Here is a 19,368-nt window from a genome sequence, read left to right as displayed (position 1 = left end):
GAGTGAATAGTAAATCATTTGCAAATCCAACCCCGTTGTGTTCCAATTTCCATACGTCCACTGAAAAGAGATCAAATAATTGCCGACCTTCTTACACCCCTGTCAGCCGTCTAATCGACGGGGTTGCAATTTTCAATTGCAGTTACGACGGGCGAAGGGACAGTCGACAAATTTAGCTCAATCACGATAGTGGCATAATCCACCCCTCCGTCTAGTGCCTGCTTTTTTGTATATGTGGAAGTGTGAGCCTATCTGAGAATCACACCGTATCGGTAACGCGTGTCGTGGCAAGAAACAATGTCCTCTGTGGAAAATGCAGAAAACGGCGTAGGAAAATACTCTTATCAGACCGTGTACTACATCATTACCAACAACAACAGCACCGAAGGCGAGCCGGATCAGGTGGAAAACTTACATGCGGTAAGGGTGGTTATGGGGTTGCATGGGACGAAATGTGCAGCGAGGAGACATCCTTTCGTCAGCACTGATTGGTCAATAAAGAAGAAAAAATGACCCATCGGTCGGTCGGTCGGTCTCGTCAGCAAGCTCTCTTTGTCCAAGGTGAAAGCGAACGTAGCATTTGTTTCATGCCGTGCTAGTTTTTACAAGGTTAAATTACACTTTGCAATTTGGCATGCTATAAGAAAGGGCCTTAATCATGTGACATACATTTTGAAGAGTAGAATAATGCACTGGTACCGATGCATGTATAATTCCTTTTCAGATTATTGAACATATGTGCGCGGATGTGCATCAAACGTTCTAGAATGATTCCGTCGTTGAAAATTCGATACGATGTGCGATAGCAGCGATGAAAAGTTCATTGCTCTTGATGGAGGTGGAATGCTGAAGTGAGCACTATAAACGCACATAAGTTTCCTCACCAATGCGCACTGTCCAAAACGAGCGATACTCAATGAGAGAGCGGAATAACAAGGTGTTCTAATGCGGCTAATGCGCGCAAGCAAGAGAAAGCCACACCGATTAGAGCAGGACAGGGAATTATCGGATGGCAGCTGCGAGCAAAGCCATCGCGCTGACGACGATAATTTCGAGAAAAGATGGCGATTAGAGTTGGTGTGTGCTGATTGAAAACGCTCAGTAAAATATTAAGGCAAAGAGTAAAGTGCATTCTTTTATGCTGCTGCAAATCCGACCTCAGGGTTACGTTACAATCAGTGCGAAGACGAAGGTGTTAACCTCTGGAGGGAAGTTTTTACATAACAAACTGATACTAACCACACAACGCAAACGCTTGCCTTGTTCTGCATTTTGGGTTCCGTTTCATCGCGTCGTGGTGTAAAATGTGGTGATTGGCTGGCACGCACATCCGCTCGGTTGCGATTCCATAGATAACTGCAGCCGTCGACAGTGAACTTACACGGAAGCGTCGCAGAATCGAAGCAATTAAGATGCAAGGACAAATATCCGGCGCAGTACAGACCCAAGGCGGCTCACCGCAGGCTGCTGCCTTAGCAGCACAGCAACAGCAGCAACAACAAAGCATTTCGGTGAAAATGGATCCAGCGAATCAGCTGTCTTCTGCTGGTAAGTATTGTGCGTAAGTTATTTGACTTCAGGTTTGAGAAAATTCCAGACTTGGATTTTGTTTTTAACATTAGATAAAACCACGAGTAGGAGGAGCTTTTTCGGTTTTATCTTGCGAGATTAACAGATTAGGAATCGAAATCATGTGAACCAACGAGAACGATTAGCAGCGTTGCATATTATGACGATAACGTAAACCCTAGATTTGTTATGGTCGAAAATAGCTAAAGAAAAATAACATTAAAAACTGCATTTGGTCGATGGATGTCCCTTGTGTTTGTCCCTCAAGGACAGACCGCTGTCATACGACGACGCGCATATTGATTTTCCCACAATCACCCGGTCACGCGCTTTCGGAGCGTTCTCTTTCGCGCTAGCACCGATGCTCTTTCCTTAGCACATATTGCTGCAGTTTTCTCGCTGCAACGTGACTCTGAACGATAAGTGATAGTCGCAGTAGAGGTGGTAGAATGTTACAATGCACAGAGCGAAGGAATGAAGCTACTGGTTAGAACAGATTTCATGTAATAGTCACGTTTATTCCTCACTCCATTCTAGAGTTAAAAGTGAAGAGAGACTATCGAACAGGAACACGAAATCTTCGCTTGGTAGTTTCCCGTATAAAACCGCAGTTGGCCATGAAAAGTGAACATCTTGCTAAGTTTATTTTAGCGACAGCCGGCTGTGCTATTATTGGAATGAACATCTTTTTTTTCAACTAATCATTGTCATCACTTTCCTTTCCGCACATTTTAGGTCTGTTGGAGTTGGCACACCGAGAGTATCAAGCGGTGGATTACGAAAATGCCGAACGCCACTGCATGCAGCTCTGGCGCCAGGAAAGCAATAATACGGGAGTACTTTTGCTTCTGTCGTCGATTCATTTTCAGTGCAGACGGCTGGACAAATCGGCACAATTTTCTACACTGGCCATCAAGCAAAATCCTCTGCTCGCCGAAGCGTACAGGTAAGGAACGGAGCGTCATTTGTACACGAACTTGAAGCAACATTGTACCTCACACTCCATAACTAAATTGTCTAAATTTCTTTCTCTCTCTCTCTCTCTCTCTTTCCACTGGATTTTTCACCGTGACATTTCCGTGCCCTTTGCAGCAATCTGGGAAATGTTTATAAGGAACGCGGACAGCTTCAGGAAGCCCTAGAAAACTATCGACATGCAGTGCGTTTGAAGCCCGATTTCATTGACGGGTACATCAACCTGGCCGCTGCATTAGTTGCAGCTCGTGACATGGAACAGGCAGTCCAAGCGTACGTCACTGCCCTGCAATACAACCCGGTTAGTGTCAATCGTTTATGCAAGTTCGTGCAGCAGCAGCGTATGTGTTAACTTACAACGTTACCAATCTCACCAACCTTCCCTTTTTTCCATCTTTACCAGGATCTGTACTGTGTGAGAAGTGATTTGGGAAATTTGTTGAAAGCACTTGGCCGGCTTGACGAAGCGAAGGTAAGTGCTGTGTGTATATCCCCCGAAAAGTAGCTCATTTTCACTATTCATTTTTCGTGTCATTGATTGTGTTGTGTCGGTAGTTGTGTGATGCTGCATCACGGGGAAATGCCTACAACAAGGTTACGTTTTCATTCTACCAAGCTGATATTTCGAAAACAATTCAACAAACTTAATATGAAATTAGTTGGAAAATACGAATGCTGTTAATTCAAACCTTAAATATGAAATTAAACGATTATGTCGATATTTAAATTCATATTTGAGTGTACTAATGTTAAGAACTACTACTGTTTATCACTACCTTGCTCGTACGAAAGATGATTGCAGACAAAATTGTTTTTTAGACATATACTGAAAATCCATGAATGGCAATGCGGCAAACACAACTATCGTCACAGTTCATCCTTTATGTTTTTGATCCATTCTTCAAACAACAAAAATAGAAATCGTTCAGATATCATTTAAATCGCATTAGCCTCCACTACAGATGTGTAATACGTTACGTGTGATGATGATGGATGTTGCGAGTTTGGCCCGTGAGACAGGCGTCTATGGAAAATACCAATCTGATAGATTATATACGATTCTTGCCTAAACTATTTCAGCACGAGATGCGGCACGCGTATAACTTTAGTTTATTATATTGCATGACGTGAGCGTTTCAATCGAACCACAGAAGTTTTATTACGAAATCAAATTCAAATGTTGGCCGTACGTCGACAGTGTTCGATTGAGACGTTCCTCACATTTTCATTTCTGTTATACCAATTGCAAAACGGAACCATGGCGATCATTTACTGATCGGTCAGAGAGATCGGGCAGCAATAATATAGCAGTTGTAGCTGTTGCAGCAGTATCTACGGTCCTGGGACAAGGTGGCATCGAAATGATACGATAATTTAATAATCTTCTTCCGGGTCACTGATCGCGGCAGGTAACGTAATATGTTGGATGCTCTAACGACAAGAACTCCTATCGGATCTCCATTTCGGATGGTGTTGATGAGCATTATGACATGCTGGCCGGAAATATGCATATCTATTTCCAACGAAGATTCCAATAGAAGCGTTCTTGTCCTATTAGTATCGAACATGGATTTTTACATATCTAGTATAAGATTTGTTTTTAGCATACAACTTCCGAGACTGTAACAGATTTTTATTCTCAACAAAACACATTGTTTCCTAGTTAAAGGGCTTAACACTATTACATCCAGCATCTGAAGCCTTAGAATGGAATCGGTTGAACGTGTTATATGTAGACATGTAGTAACCACCTCAATTCTAATTAGATATTGCTATAACACATTCAACTATATAAAAATGTGCATCCACACGCCGTATTTACGTATCCAACCCACATAGTATCTGTTCGAAGCGATCAACAACTGCGGTCTGCCATTTCAACGGTCTATTTCAGCCATAATATCATTAACTTTGTTACTTTCTGGACTTTTGTTTCTTTTCTCTACTCTTTCTTATTTTTAATATCTAATTCCTATTTTAAATGGTCAATTGCTGCTAACCCTCATCTACTTTGATGTGGGTTGTGATTGATGTATGCTGTAGGATGTTTCGAAAAAACCAGAATTTTAAACAGCTACTTAGGCTTAAGAAAATTTACAGATGCAGGCGACATTTTCCAGCTTTTCCATCTACTTTACGCAGGAGATGTAGTCCAGCAAATGATGAAGCCATGGACAAGGATATGCAGAACACCCGACGCTGTTTGACAGATTTTCTCTGAAAATTGCATGTAGTAACGTATTTCTTTTTATTAGTTTCTAGGATACATCATGGCTCTTTTTATGTGACTATTTAAAGAAGGCTAATGCAAAATGTTTGCACTGTAACTTATTACAATTACTAACGAAAAAACAACAACAATTGCAGCTGCATTTTGCTTTAGGCTTCTACTCCTCTAAAAATGAACCGATTGTATCAACATTGTAAACATGGCTATGTATATTAAGTATACAATCTGTTTATTTATTCATCTTATAATAACTTGTTTTTATTTAAATTGCTATGAAACATGATGATTTCCTATTCTTTGTATACTAAATGATTATTGTTCCTTAGATACGTAGTAAAGTAATCAATAATAATATGAATTTCAGCATCTATTTTTATATTTCTCAAATGGTTTAATGATTCTATTCTCGGCCATTAAGCCATGTTTTTTTCAAGATTCTCTTCAGGAAACCTTATCGATAAATCCTACACGATGGTAAGAAAATGTTTCCAAATGGTTTTTATTTTTTTATTCAAGTGTGAACAATTTGTAAAACGAAATGACAGAAACAGAATTAGGCGACACAAAATTCCCCTTCACAAAGTTTACAAAAATATAATACTGGCAAAGGCAATATGCACAAACAAAATTCAATTTTAGATTGTCGCACACTTTCTGGCGCGTAGATAAAAGAAAAAAGATTTTATTTAGTGAGGAATCAAATCATAATTGAATATTCATTCTACAAGCAGGATGACCTTAAAGTTATTAGTTATTCCTGTCACCTTCGATTGCATTAAAATTAATTATTAAACGAAAATCATTTACTAATTAATATGATTTTCAACAATGATCAATATTCGTTTGTCTTGTGTTGAAACTAAATTTCGGTAATAATTATTACGTGCCATTTTATGGTTCTTATCTCTGTTGACATTCATCATCAACGTATATTCTCTAACACAATATCTAAATATGTATACAAAGAAGAAATCATCATGCATTTTAACGATTAACAAGCTATTACCTTTTTCAGAGAAAATCTGTCAAACATCACATTAACTGTGTTGTTGGGTCTGCTTTTTCGATTAACTCTTAATATTTGTCCTTTTACATCGCTTCACCATTGCTGCACATAAACTTAAATATTTTACCTCCCGTTGGCGCCTATCCCCGCTGATCCGCGCCATAATCATTAGCTATCCAAAAGACCGCCGTCAGTTTTGAAAACAGCCTGGAAACATAACAGCCATTGCTCTCGGGAGCGGGATGCAAAGAGCAGGAGGAGAAATGTATAGAAAACCGGAAAACAAACAACATATTTTCTTAGGCATAAGGTAGCTGTTTAAAGGTTTTTTTTCTGCAACATCCTGCCCTCTAAAACACAACCCGTGGCGGCACACGATATTTCCATTCACTGTTTTCCACATTTGCTCTTTGTACGGTTTCGTGTAACCGTCCTGTGGGTTTGGGGTACGCAACTACCATAACGTACGCTTTAGCCCTCATCTTCCTTCCCGCCGTGTGTGCACTTTTAGCGAAAATAAAGAAAAGATGTCGGGCCACTTCATTTGCCAGCAAAAAGGGGGTCGCTATTCGCGGATAAGCATTCGCAGCAGCAGCAGCAGTATCAGCACCACCACCACCACCGGGACCCGGCCCGAACAGTACATTCACCCGTATTCGTATGCTCTAAATCAACCCCGAAACCTCAGTTGCAACTGCATGTGCCGCTGTGTGGTTCTCAACTAGCCAGACTGGGGACGATTTATTCCTGTGAGACGCTTCGACTGAACGAAAAGGGGCGCGATACGTGCGTGCGTGTGGATTTGCACTCAAACACTAGGAAAAAACGGAGAATATGAATCAGTTACATTCTTTGATTTTGAAACAACTCTGCAGGGTGGATTAAGAGTGCAATTTGCACTTGGGAAAACGTGACTACTGATGGAATAGAAGAGAGAGAGCTAGAAAGTGGTTGCATGCACGCTACACAACGATGCTAGATTAGCCTCGGTACACACCGCAAATGGTTGGTAAAAGAAAAGATCATGTAGAAACTGCTGATAATTGGCATCGTTTTGCCGTTCATTTATTCAACCAAAATTCGAGTTTCTGGTCTTCGATTTCGACTATAACTATAACCCGAAAACATGAATTAAAGAACGCGTTATATGTATGATAAAATGAAAAGGGACTCGGTAGTCCCCCCACCAAGCACAATCTAGCGTGGATCGCGATCATTTTCTACTCTCACTAAGCGTTTCTACAAAATCACTAGTTTTCTGTTTTTCTTCTTTCATAGTTTTTGTGTTTTGTTTGTTTTCGGTTATTTGATTGAAAGCATACGTTTTTAGTCATCTTTTTTATGTATTTTCATTATTATTTGTTCATTGAAGAAAAATATTAAAAGCTCACACCAACCACACGGCTTGGTTCACATTTTCATAAGCAATCAACAACAAAAAAAGAAGAGCAAGAAGAGCAAGATCCATAAATCGTTGCAATACACACAAATTAAATGTTTTGCCCCGAAACCGGCCGCAGTACTAATCTATTTTCCGTGTCTTCTCTTTTTCTCGTTCTTTTTCGATCGTCTTTTCTCCATCGTACATGTTTCAAATGAACAAAAATTGTGCAAATATTTGTTTCTGTTATTTGCTGGTTTTCTTTTACCGATATTAACACAACTTCCGATATATGTTCGTAAACCCGAAACAATAATATAACCCACGCAAAATTCCCCCAAAAAACGCTGCACCACACTCATCCCTCCCGGAATGTGTGTCGTGCGGGGTATTGTATTGCGGTTGGATTTGTTACACGTTGTGTATAGGCATGCTATCTGAAAGCCATCGAAACTAGACCAGACTTTGCGGTGGCCTGGAGCAATCTCGGATGTGTCTTCAATGCGCAGGGTGAGATATGGCTGGCGATACATCACTTCGAGAAGGCGGTTGCTCTCGACCCGAACTTCCTCGATGCCTACATCAATCTGGGCAACGTGCTGAAGGAAGCCCGCATCTTCGACAGGTGAGTGAGACTGGCGGTATATGGCGAAGCGGCTGAGGAGCTGGGGCAGGATGCCCATATCATAATTATGTTACTGTAGGAGGGATTCACTGGGTGTGCGGGTCATATGTCTACCACGATGCATCATCCTTGCCATGCTCGTCACTACTTTAATTCCAATGAACCGATGTTTGAACGAGATACCGTGTGTCGATATGTTCACAAGTACAGTGTCGGGCAGGAACCCAACCTTCGACAAAACTATGAAGGTAATAATTAGCATGGTGTCCCATCCCCCCCGGCATGGTGTGTGGATTTAAAAATAAAACTCATTGCCACACTTGAGTAATCTTCTTTCCCGTGCCCTGCGTAATTCGTTCGCAACACATATCTGTGTATCGGTTTGCCAGGACAGCCCATCCCGTTTTGATGTGTGGTCGATGTAACGAAGTCGTCTCACTCACCGTTGTTGCAGAGACAGGTGAAATCTAGTTCGACGTGCTGTCTGTTTCCTTTCGGTTTTACTTTGGTGGTATATTAGACGAACAATGTAATGTGTACGATATTACATTCCTTTTTCCAATGTGGGTAATCAGAGGCGTATAGGCATGTTAAAATTTATCCAGAATACCGTATCCGTTCGGATCCAGCGAGCGTGGAATGTGATGCATGGCATGAAAATGATGCTCGAATATCCTAGACTGGGTTGAACGTCTATCGCAGGGCTTCGTGTTTTTGCCACGGTTAGCAATGGAATGGTGGCCCGGTGAAGTATTGGTAGCGGGGCCGATCTTCACCCGACAGGACCATTCCAAAATCCCATCCAGATCAGACCAATCCCTCCGTTACGCACGATTTGGTTATTCAGCTACGGGTAAAGATAATGCAAAAGAAAGCCATAAATGACAGACCTTAGACCTCTTGAGGTTGTTGAGTCGATAAAGAAGATAAAGAAGCAATGGAATTTGGTCGAAAATGTTGAATTTTTAATCATGTTTTATCTAAGTGTGTTCATCAACTACATGACACGGGTATTACTACAGATAGTCCTTTGTTTTGGGTGACGTTTTATTTCATTATACATATGTCGCGTACTACAGTTGTGTAGTGATAGTCTGATTGCATGTGTCTATTGTATCTAGATAGCGGTTCATGAAGTTGAGTTATTGTCCTGCACTTCTACCATTGCATAATTTAGTTCGCAGTCCCACTGCCGTACGCCACATGGTTCCGATGGTAGACCACCGATTTGATTGCATTATGAGTTTGAACAGAGGCAATCCATTTTCAACCAAACGTTGTGCAGGGCAAAATCGAAAGTAATACTTTTGTTTTACAATATCGATTCGATTCCGTGAGTTATGTTAGTTGTTTCACGAGTGCTGTGGAAAATCCAAAACATCGTTCATTCGCCATAGACAGATGGCGTTATATATTTTTTTTGTTTTATCTAACATGCTTCAATAATCTTTCAACCATCCACGGTATGAAAGGGAAGTAGTATCCAATTGTATGGAATTTCCGTAGTGGAGGAGTAGCAGGTGCGATAAAAAAATACTAGGTGGAAACAATTCCTTCGTACCACTCCGAAGCGGCAATTTTTCTCTCTTTCGTCTGTGTTTGTCTAAAGGTAATCCGTATCGCGATCCGTTTACCATAGCGGCGTTGGTGCTGGCCAAACCTGGCTGGTGAGATATTTCCCCCGCAAAATATTTTACGCTTCCACGATTCGGTTCAACTCACCCGTTCAAGTGCCCATTTTCCGCGACTTCGGTCCTGGCAGAAGTTAGCACATTTTCCTATGCTGTGTACTCGTCGGCGTTGGCTATGAATTCTAAAGAGGTTTTGGAGTCCTCTTCCCGCTACAGCAGCATACTGCTCGCTGCTTGCCGTTGTCTGTGCAGCCCGATGGCTTGGTATTTTCTTCAGCGCGTTTTGAGTTCTTGCTTGTGAAGAGCTGCTGCTACTTATAGTCAACTTCCCATATTTGCCGGCACTAATGGTACGGTAGCAGAACTGGCGCACAGCAAGAAGGAGTATTTTAACGGTAGGTTTTGAAAAACTCTTGAAAAATAGCACTCAATTTTTATTTCATGTCCCGCTGGGTTTTTTTTCTCTTCGCGTAGAAAAACGCCCGAGTACGTCGCATATTCAACATTGGCGCGAATGAACACCACCGCTCATATGATCAAGAGGGAGGAATGGGAGGAAAAGATCCTACACACGGAAAGCGGGAAAACGTGTCGGAACGTACGAGTTCTCTCGTACGTGGTGTACACCTGAGAGCAAAATGTCGTGCCGTCTGTGTACGCGACATAGTCTGAGAGAAGCTAACCAGTGGCATGGAAAATGGTTTATGAGAGAGAAAAAAACGTGTCCTTTTACCCGAAAGGGATTCAGCTGTGCCCTTTCTTGCAGCACGGTGCGCGCACAGTGTCTATTCGGTTGATGCCGGAAAAGGTTGTTGCGTTCGGGCAGAGTTGGTGCGTGAATCGTACATCGCAACACACAAATATCCCAGTGCCCAATCCTACATTGCTCGTTTTCAGTTCGTTAGTAATTCACTGGTACCTTTCGATCGAGATAATCCACTGCTGGAGCGTAATTTGAAATTAATCTTCACGAAAGTGATAAATAATTGCGCGAACGATTGATTGTCGCGGCGTACAAAAACCGTCCACATGGCGTCCTCCAAAGGCCAAAAAATTCCTCGTCTATCAAGTATAAACTAGACGAGACATGGTAGATCGTCATTGGATGGAAGAGTGTAAACATTGGGAAAGCTGTTTTTGAAAAGTTCGGATCCACCAGTGAGGGGGGGGGGTTTAAATAAAATAACGTGTCATCATTGTGGTTTTAGTTCGTCCAAACACGTTCGGAATATTTCAATCGTTCGAACGTCATTTGAATGGGTTTTGAATCGAATAGCTGAACAATACCATGGTGCACAATCTAACCAGTAAACTCTTATCATTATTAGCATGATTATAACGTCAGCCATCAAATTTGTTAATGTACACCCAGCATATAGTGTGGAAAACAGTTGTGGAGTAATTTGTGTGCGTGTACCGTGTGTATAATAAGTAGCCATTTGACGATCGTAACGTTACGACATTCTTGAATACGACGTTTGCGACTAGTCAGTTGCAGTTCGGTGCATTCAGTGATACACACGCGTTCCTTGTTTAGGAGTTTGTTCCATTGCCAAACGCTTACCCACATCAATTAATTTTCATTTTGACACCATTTTCCACACATGTGTAATGCTTGTCCCGAACGGAAATGATCTAATTTTAAAATTTCTACTGCACTGCACCGCTCTGCCCGCGTCAGTGTGACAACCGACGGCATGAGCGGCAATATGTGGATACGCCTAATAATTTTGATTGCCCGTTGAAAATTGAATCCGACCACAAGATGCAGTTGCAAATTTCGGGACAGACTGCCCATTTGCCAATTTAAACACACTAATATGACCGTTGCAGATTTTCGTTTTTGCTCGTGATCTAAGCGATCGTCACGACCGTAATTGCGCCCTCTTTTCATGCAATACATGCCAATTAGTTATATTTTCGTCACTTCAAGCGATAATGTTTAACGAATCAAAATTGAGAGCAAGAATTAAGAGCTAATGTTGGTAATATCCTTAGCAAACAGGCATGATTGTCAATCGCAGCATTTGTCTGAAATCTGGTAAGGATCGGTTCAGCTGAGTCCTTTTCTTTAGTCTCTAATTGGATCTTCATCATCAGTGCGGAGCGGCACAGGTGTGTTTGTATGGCAAATTTAATTGCAACACTCCGGGGGTAAATGTTCCTTGCTTGTGGAGAGAACAACCTCCTGACGACAAACTTAACACCGAACTTGACGACATTTAATTTATTGGTAGATAGGCGACGGCGAAGCACGAAATACAGGGTTTTACAGTAGATAGCATACAGCGAGCACAGTTTATTGAATGGCCCAAACAAACGGATGGAAGGATAATGAAACACAAAAATTCTATATACACGGTTCCGTATCCAATTTTTGCGATACAGTAAGTTGGGCACAGTATATCCTATCCATTGTAAAACCCTGTAAAAGGCAGGTAATTCCTTTGCGTAGGATGTCGTCGAGTATCTTATTTTAGTATTTCTCTTTCAAGGAAAGCTCCAGGCGAACAAGTCTGCTTTTCCATTCAAAGAAAGAGCGAAGAAAATTGGAACTGCTCTAGCAGTGCTTGAAACGAAGCGTTTTATTGTGACTGCTATTGTGCCGGAGGGCGGGCGGTCTGTCACAAGGCGAAGTAGTTGATTTATTTGCTTCCGTTTTGGGTGTGAGTCTCCCGGGAAATGGACGTTGCGGTTGCGGTGTCCACCTTGACATTTTGCGTGTGTGTTTGCTGTCATGTCCTATTTTAATACACCACCTGGACGTGTGCACCCAACAGTTCTATCGATAGTGGTTTGCGGACTGTTCGAAAACGGGACGTATTCAGTCCATTTGCCAGCTATTGCACCTTGTGAATGGGTTGCCAAAACATCTCACCAGCAAACGCTGCCAGCAAGATTTAACAGCGAAATCATCCACCACGAATATCAGGATCCGGGAGAGGTGCAAGACCCTTCGGGGATGCTGCCAATTTGCGGGTGGATCTAGCGAACTGTTAAATTGTGCTAGTTTACAAGCGTTTTCTAGTTCTCATTTGTGTGTACGTACATCATCTGCCAGCATTGTTACTTGAGCGTGGCGACAGAAGCAACGGACGCGGAATAATTAATAGAAATCCCCTTCGAGCATTATCGGGAGTGAGCAGAAACAGAACTGTGAACCCAGTTAAGTAACCGTGCAACTGACTCTCGTCATCGTCGCCCGCTGCCAAATTACCTCTGCCGGCGATGCTGCTGCTGGTCAACGGCAGGGTAGTAACACTCGTACGAGAGCAGTAAACCTTCATAAAACCTCATCGTGTGCCGGTGCATCACCTAGCAGCGATGGATTATCAGTGCATTGTAATATACACCATTGTGCGCATAACGCCGTACCATCCGTATAATTCCCTGTCGGAGCTGAAAGCGAGCCAGGAAGGATGTTTGGATTGGATTAAGTTCTACATCAAAAGGTTAGCAAAAGTGCTTCGGACGACCGAAGAATTATAAGAGGGGTGAGATTGTCTATGACCATGGGCGAGTAAAATGCGAGAACCAAATTCGTCCTCCTACATAAACTAAAGATATAATCATGATGATGATTATATGCATATGCCAACGCTAAGATGAGTTTTATTTCTGCAGGCGAAAAATAAGCTCTAATGCGTTGGTTTGGAGAATAGTATATAAGCCGTTTGCATGAAAGCGATATCGTCGATAAACGTGGGTCCGTGTACACGATCAGATGCTTTCAGTTCATGTTTTCGCCCACGAAGTTTTTACTCCCCACATTACTGGGAGCTTACCTTTTTTGCTACCCACAAAAAATTACTCTTCAAAAGTTGCACAAACCATTTTTTAACAATTTTCGTTCGACTAGTGGCTCTTAAATTCTTTTTACAGGGTATTGTAAATAGGGTATGGCGTGACTAACTTACAGAATCGTACAAACGGGAAGATTGATAGTGAAACACAAAACACTTTACTGTGCGCGATTCAGTAAGTGCGGCACACCATATATCCTACCTATTATAAAACCCTGTAAAGATCACCTTACACAGCAACTTGTTCCTTTTTTACAGAATAATTTTCAACATCTCTTGTGTGCGCGTTAATTTGCACGTGTGCCATCTTTGCCTCAGGCACATCATTTTACAACACTCTGTTTTTGCCTAGCATATCACGTTTAATCCGGTTGGGTTATGATTTATCCTCCCGTAGCGACTTGAACATACAAAGCACACAGAAAGATGTTCAACGATGCATCTCAATGAAGAGTTTGAGGATGCTACTTATTACTGCCTCTCGCTCTGTGTGTGTGTACGTTTATTAGGGTGCTCTCTGCATCTTGTCGCATCTGAGTGTGTGAATATCCCCATTACACAATAGTCACGCACAAAACAAGTCTCAAGACTCCCTTCCGCACGAGTTCTTCTATTCAGTGGGGATAGAAGCTTTACCGTTTGGAAAGAAGAAGTTATAACGGATGTCAATCAGCCTTTCTTTCCCGCGGAAGAATGACGAATTCTACTAGAGGGTTTTGTTTACCTGCATATGAATGGCCCTGTTTGTAAATTTCAATTTGATTTTAAATATTAAATATAAAACGTCTGAAATAATGATACAAGGGTGTGTAACACATGATACATGATCTATTTTTTATTTAAAGTGCATACATTAATTAATGATTATTTAAATTTTTATTATTTTTTCTTAAGTTCTACGAAAATAAACATCTAATATCACTATCTATGGTACTCCTTGTATAATTACATACATTAAACATAAATGATGCTTCCCGTCCCCCACTTTTACGGCATTAAATACTGTTTTGTTTTTAAATGCAACAAGACCCGTTAGTATCTAAAGCTTATGAAGTACAATTCCAGCATAAAATTCCTCATAAATGTCCTCAATAATTTATTGATAAACTATTTAGTATCTGCGATATATCTTAACGCCTTTTAACTTTCCAGTTTATTGTAAGCGTCATTAATTACAGTTTGATGGTTTTTTTTTGGGAATCGTTTTGCCTGGCACAACACCGATGCGAACACAGCAAAATGTCCCAGCGAAAGAAGGGACATACGTTTGCCGTTGTCTCATCTGTGTTAGGTCGTTGGAAAAGCAGATGCAGATCGAAGTTGGGACGCGCTTGCTAAAAATAATCTTATTGATGTAATGGAATTTATTAAACTTCCTGTCGTTCGCCGCCAGAATGGCACATAACTTGGAGGGGAAGCAAGCTCCGGCTTGATCCGTATCGACCCATTCGCGAATACACGAATATCTATTCGATGTTTGTCTGTCGTTAGAGAAGCTTCGCATTGCAGTACCGACCCCCGGCACGAAATGATGGTAGAAATTGAAAACTGATTCTTAGCATTTGAAACCACGCACCGCATCCCCTGTCCCCGGTTGAGTGTGGTGATGGGGGTAGTCGTTGCACATAATCCTTCTAATCCTGTTACAACGGCAACGTTTGATAAAAGCCGTTTTCAATTTATTCCACTTTTATGTTTCCGCTCAATTGCGGAACTTGGGACGGCGTGAAAGCTCTGTGTGTATGCGTGTGTCCTTTGCGTGTGACAGGGTACAACGGAACGAAAGCTCCAAGTCTTTTTGATGAAAGGTAAAGGAAGCAGCAAATTGAAATGAACGAATGTGGGTGTTCCTTCGTGGTGACATTTTTGAAGAGCACTTTTACGCTGTTAACCTGACCGAGGCGAGAGGCTTCGTTCCGTAAAAAGGGGTTCCAGTTTTTGTGGCTGAATTGGTGAAGTGTGACCGTTATTGTAGCGCTGAAAGCAATCCCAGTTAAATTAGGCACATCGTTGGTTTTGAGAAGAGGTTTTCGTAGTGGTTTTAGCGCTCAACACGGTTCTAAGGTTTCACTTTAATGCTATGCATAAAAAATAGCACGAAAATGTGAACTGCATACGTTCACATTGCTATCTCAAATACTGCTTGTTCTATGAAAATTTGCAGTGTCCTTAAGCTGCCATCAATTTACTAACTTGTTTCCCCTTTGGTTTTCGTTAATTTTTTAGAGCCGTCGCTGCATACCTTCGTGCGCTAAATTTGTCACCCAACAATGCCGTTGTGCATGGAAATCTGGCCTGCGTATACTACGAGCAGGGGCTTATCGATCTGGCCATCGATACATACCGGCGTGCGATCGACCTGCAGCCCAACTTCCCCGACGCGTACTGCAATTTGGCGAACGCGCTGAAGGAAAAGGGACAGGTAAAGGAGGCGGAAGAATGCTACAATATCGCCCTTCGCCTCTGCCCGAACCATGCCGATTCGCTCAACAATCTGGCCAACATCAAGCGCGAACAGGGCTACATCGAGGAAGCGACACGGCTGTACCTCAAAGCGCTCGAGGTGTTCCCGGAGTTTGCGGCCGCACACTCGAACCTGGCGTCGGTGCTGCAACAGCAGGGCAAGCTGAACGAAGCACTGCTACACTACAAGGAAGCGATCCGCATCCAGCCAACGTTTGCCGATGCGTACTCCAATATGGGCAACACGCTGAAGGAGATGCAGGATGTGGCCGGTGCACTGCAGTGCTATACGCGCGCTATCCAAATAAATCCCGCGTTCGCTGATGCGCACAGCAATTTGGCGAGTATTCACAAGGATTCGGGTAACATCCCGGAGGCGATACAGTCGTACCGGACGGCACTGAAGTTGAAGCCCGATTTCCCGGACGCGTACTGCAATCTTGCCCACTGTTTGCAGATCGTTTGCGACTGGACGGACTATGAGGCGCGTATGAAGAAGCTGGTAGCGATCGTTGCCGACCAGTTGGATAAGAATCGGCTACCGTCGGTACATCCGCATCATTCGATGCTTTATCCGTTGTCACACGAGTTCCGCAAGACGATCGCTGCACGGCATGCAAATCTGTGTCTGGAGAAGATAAACGTACTGCACAAGCCACCGTACAAGTTCGTTCGTGAGCTGAATGGAAGGTTGCGTATCGGATACGTAAGCAGCGATTTCGGTAACCATCCCACGTCACATCTGATGCAGTCCATTCCTGGATTGCACGAGCGCAACCGGGTGGAGATCTTCTGCTATGCGCTTAGCCCCGACGATGGTACGACGTTCCGTGGCAAAATAAGCCGTGAAACGGAACACTTTATCGATCTATCGCAAACGCCCTGCAATGGTAAGGCCGCAGATCGAATCCACGCCGATGGTATCCACATTTTGGTGAACATGAATGGCTATACGAAGGGAGCGCGGAATGAAATCTTCGCCCTACGGCCCGCTCCGGTGCAGGTGATGTGGCTCGGCTACCCGGGTACGTCGGGTGCATCGTTCATGGATTATATCATTACGGATGCGGTCACATCACCATTGGCGCTGGAAGCACAGTACAGCGAAAAATTAGCCTACATGCCGCACACATACTTCATTGGCGATCATCGGCAGATGTTCCCACATCTGAAGGAACGGGTAATTGTAAGCAATAAAACGCAAAGCAATTCCCTTGCAGACAACGTAGCCGTGATCAATGCGACCGATCTATCGCCACTGGTCGAAAGCACCGATGTGAAAACGGTTCGAGAGGTGGTGCTTGCCAACAAGCCGGTCGAAATTCAGCACAAAGTGGCCGAACTACCAACGACAACGCCGATCGAGACGATGATCGCATCCGGTCAGGTGCAAACCTCGCTGAATGGCGTGGTGGTACAGAACGGTCTAGCGACAACGCAAACAAACAACAAGGCCGCAACCGGTGAGGAAGTGCCACAGAATATTGTCGTTACGACCAGGCAACAGTACGGTTTGCCGGACGATGCGATTGTATATTGTAACTTCAATCAGCTGTACAAGATCGATCCACTGACCTTGCAGTCTTGGGTTACGATTTTGAAACACGTTCCCAACTCTGTGCTCTGGTTGCTACGGTTCCCGGCGGTCGGCGAGGCTAACATTCAAGCGACCGCCCAGCAGCTGGGTATTTCTGCGGGACGTATCATCTTCTCGAATGTTGCCGCCAAGGAGGAACATGTACGCCGTGGCCAGCTGGCGGATGTTTGTCTGGATACGCCCCTCTGCAATGGACACACGACATCGATGGATGTGCTTTGGACGGGAACGCCCGTAGTAACGCTTCCAGCTGAAACATTGGCATCAAGGTGAGCAGTCATCTACAGATGAGAATGCAACATGTCGTATTAATAATCGAACAATTGTTAACCTTGTTTTTATTTTTCTCATTTTTTTAGAGTTGCCGCATCGCAGCTGGCAACACTCGGCTGCCCGGAACTGATTGCCGAATCCCGTCAGGAGTATCAGGACATCGCAATCAAGCTCGGCACCGACAGAGAGTATCTGAAAGCGATCCGCGCCAAAGTGTGGGTAGCTCGCTGTGATAGTCCACTGTTCGATTGCAAGCAGTATGCACAGGGTTTGGAAACGCTTTTCTATAAAATGTGGGAACGATTTGCACGTGGCGAACGACCCGATCATATTGCCGCGAAAGAGAAGTAAATTTACTGGGGGATAGGATAGGAGCGCAACCTTCGCTGGTTGACAAAAGAAGATTTGAGGATATACTTTCCATGCTTTGTTTTCAATTATAATGTTTTTAAAAGCATTTCGCTCCCAATAGTGGGCTGAAATACTGGTGTACTTTCTGAGTGTGCGTTTGTGGTAATTTAGTAAAATGGAGTTTGTTGTTAATTTTTTAAGAATTTCCTACGTTAGGGATGCATACGGTGAGAGCTATGACAGGTTTAATTTTTTTCATAACTAAACTTTAATTGTGTGCTTTTTTTTCATCTCTATTCTTCACATCGGCGGAATATTTCGATGCCTCGTAACAAACTCTTTAAAAATGATCCCTTTTGTTTAGATTAATTAAAAAGGTTGCACGATTTACTTAATTTCAATTGAAGATAAACCGTTTTTGCGTTATTTCGTGCGAGCAAACAATGTACATAGTAATTTGACAACGTTTCAAGTTTATCTAGTGCCGTTTGAATTAAAACAGGAAACCTTATTCCCCTTTACGCAAGACACCGCTCTATCGTCTTACACCGTATGGGAACGCAAGGGAAATCATCAAGGGAAAGCAAAAACTTCTTCTGGGAGGATTCAAACGCATTTTCCCTTCTTCACACGTACAACAACCAAACACTTTCCATCTGTTTACCGAAATTTTCTCTTAACTTGTATATAACTTGCAAATGACGGTACATTTTGTGGAATATTCGAACCTCTAGTAGCACTAAGTGTAAGTTATTAGCGTAAACATTGGTCGAATTATATTATCTCGACTCATCTGCGATCTACTAGATAAGAATTTTGAATGAATGTTACGATTAAAGGAAAAAAAGTTTACAATTACTTAGACAGAAACAGTTGTTCATTTATCTTTTATATCACAACCATTGCCCGCCTGCAATGCTTGAAAAAGGGTTCTATCGCTTGTCTTTGAACAGATGTAGATGACTTAAAATTTCTCGTAAAATTGGGCCGTTATTTAAACGGCATTTAAAAAATTAAATGGTTTGTAGGGTTCGGTGTCCTTATCCTTTGTTTCAGAACACCCCAGAGACTATGGATATTGGAGGTCGGCTTTTTCAACAGCATGTGCTCGAAGTTATGCTGGGTAATCATAACCAACCGGAGTAACATTAATAGAATCGGCGAAATGTAAATTTTGTCGTTTTACAACAAGGAAAATTATACAAGGTATATCTCAATGCGTCTGTTTCTAAAGCCTTTAAAATTATATGTATGATTTTTCCCTTTTTCCCTACACCCAAAAGACTACACGCAAGACCAGCAACTTCGTAACCATTCGACACTACACCGTAAACATGCACTGTTGTTTTGATGTCAAACACACGGGGGCAAACTTGTGTCATGCAAGCTTTTCCTTTCCCTTGAGGAAAACTACATAATTCAGGAGCAAATCCGAATCGTGCGCGAAGCGGCATTGTGAGCGAC

General features: G+C 42.6%; 1 protein-coding gene across 1 annotated transcript; it reads left to right on the top strand.

The window, feature by feature from the left end:
• Nucleotides 1–206: 206 nt before the first annotated feature.
• On the top strand, nt 207–18,762 carry LOC128301095 (UDP-N-acetylglucosamine--peptide N-acetylglucosaminyltransferase 110 kDa subunit). The gene is made up of 8 exons (XM_053037416.1): nt 207–420; nt 1,353–1,548; nt 2,305–2,515; nt 2,662–2,845; nt 2,948–3,016; nt 7,590–7,786; nt 15,447–17,549; nt 17,640–18,762. The coding sequence occupies exons 1-8, from the start codon at nt 298–300 to the stop codon at nt 17,902–17,904; spliced, it is 3,348 nt and encodes a 1,115-aa protein (XP_052893376.1). The 5' UTR covers nt 207–297; the 3' UTR covers nt 17,905–18,762.
• The last annotated feature ends 606 nt before the right edge of the window (nt 18,763–19,368 follow it).

The sequence above is a fragment of the Anopheles moucheti genome, chromosome 3 (genome assembly GCF_943734755.1).
Source record: "Anopheles moucheti chromosome 3, idAnoMoucSN_F20_07, whole genome shotgun sequence".
Taxonomy (NCBI): Eukaryota; Metazoa; Arthropoda; class Insecta; order Diptera; family Culicidae; genus Anopheles; species Anopheles moucheti.
Note: the sequence above shows the minus strand (reverse complement) of the source record. Positions and strands in the feature narration are given on the sequence as shown.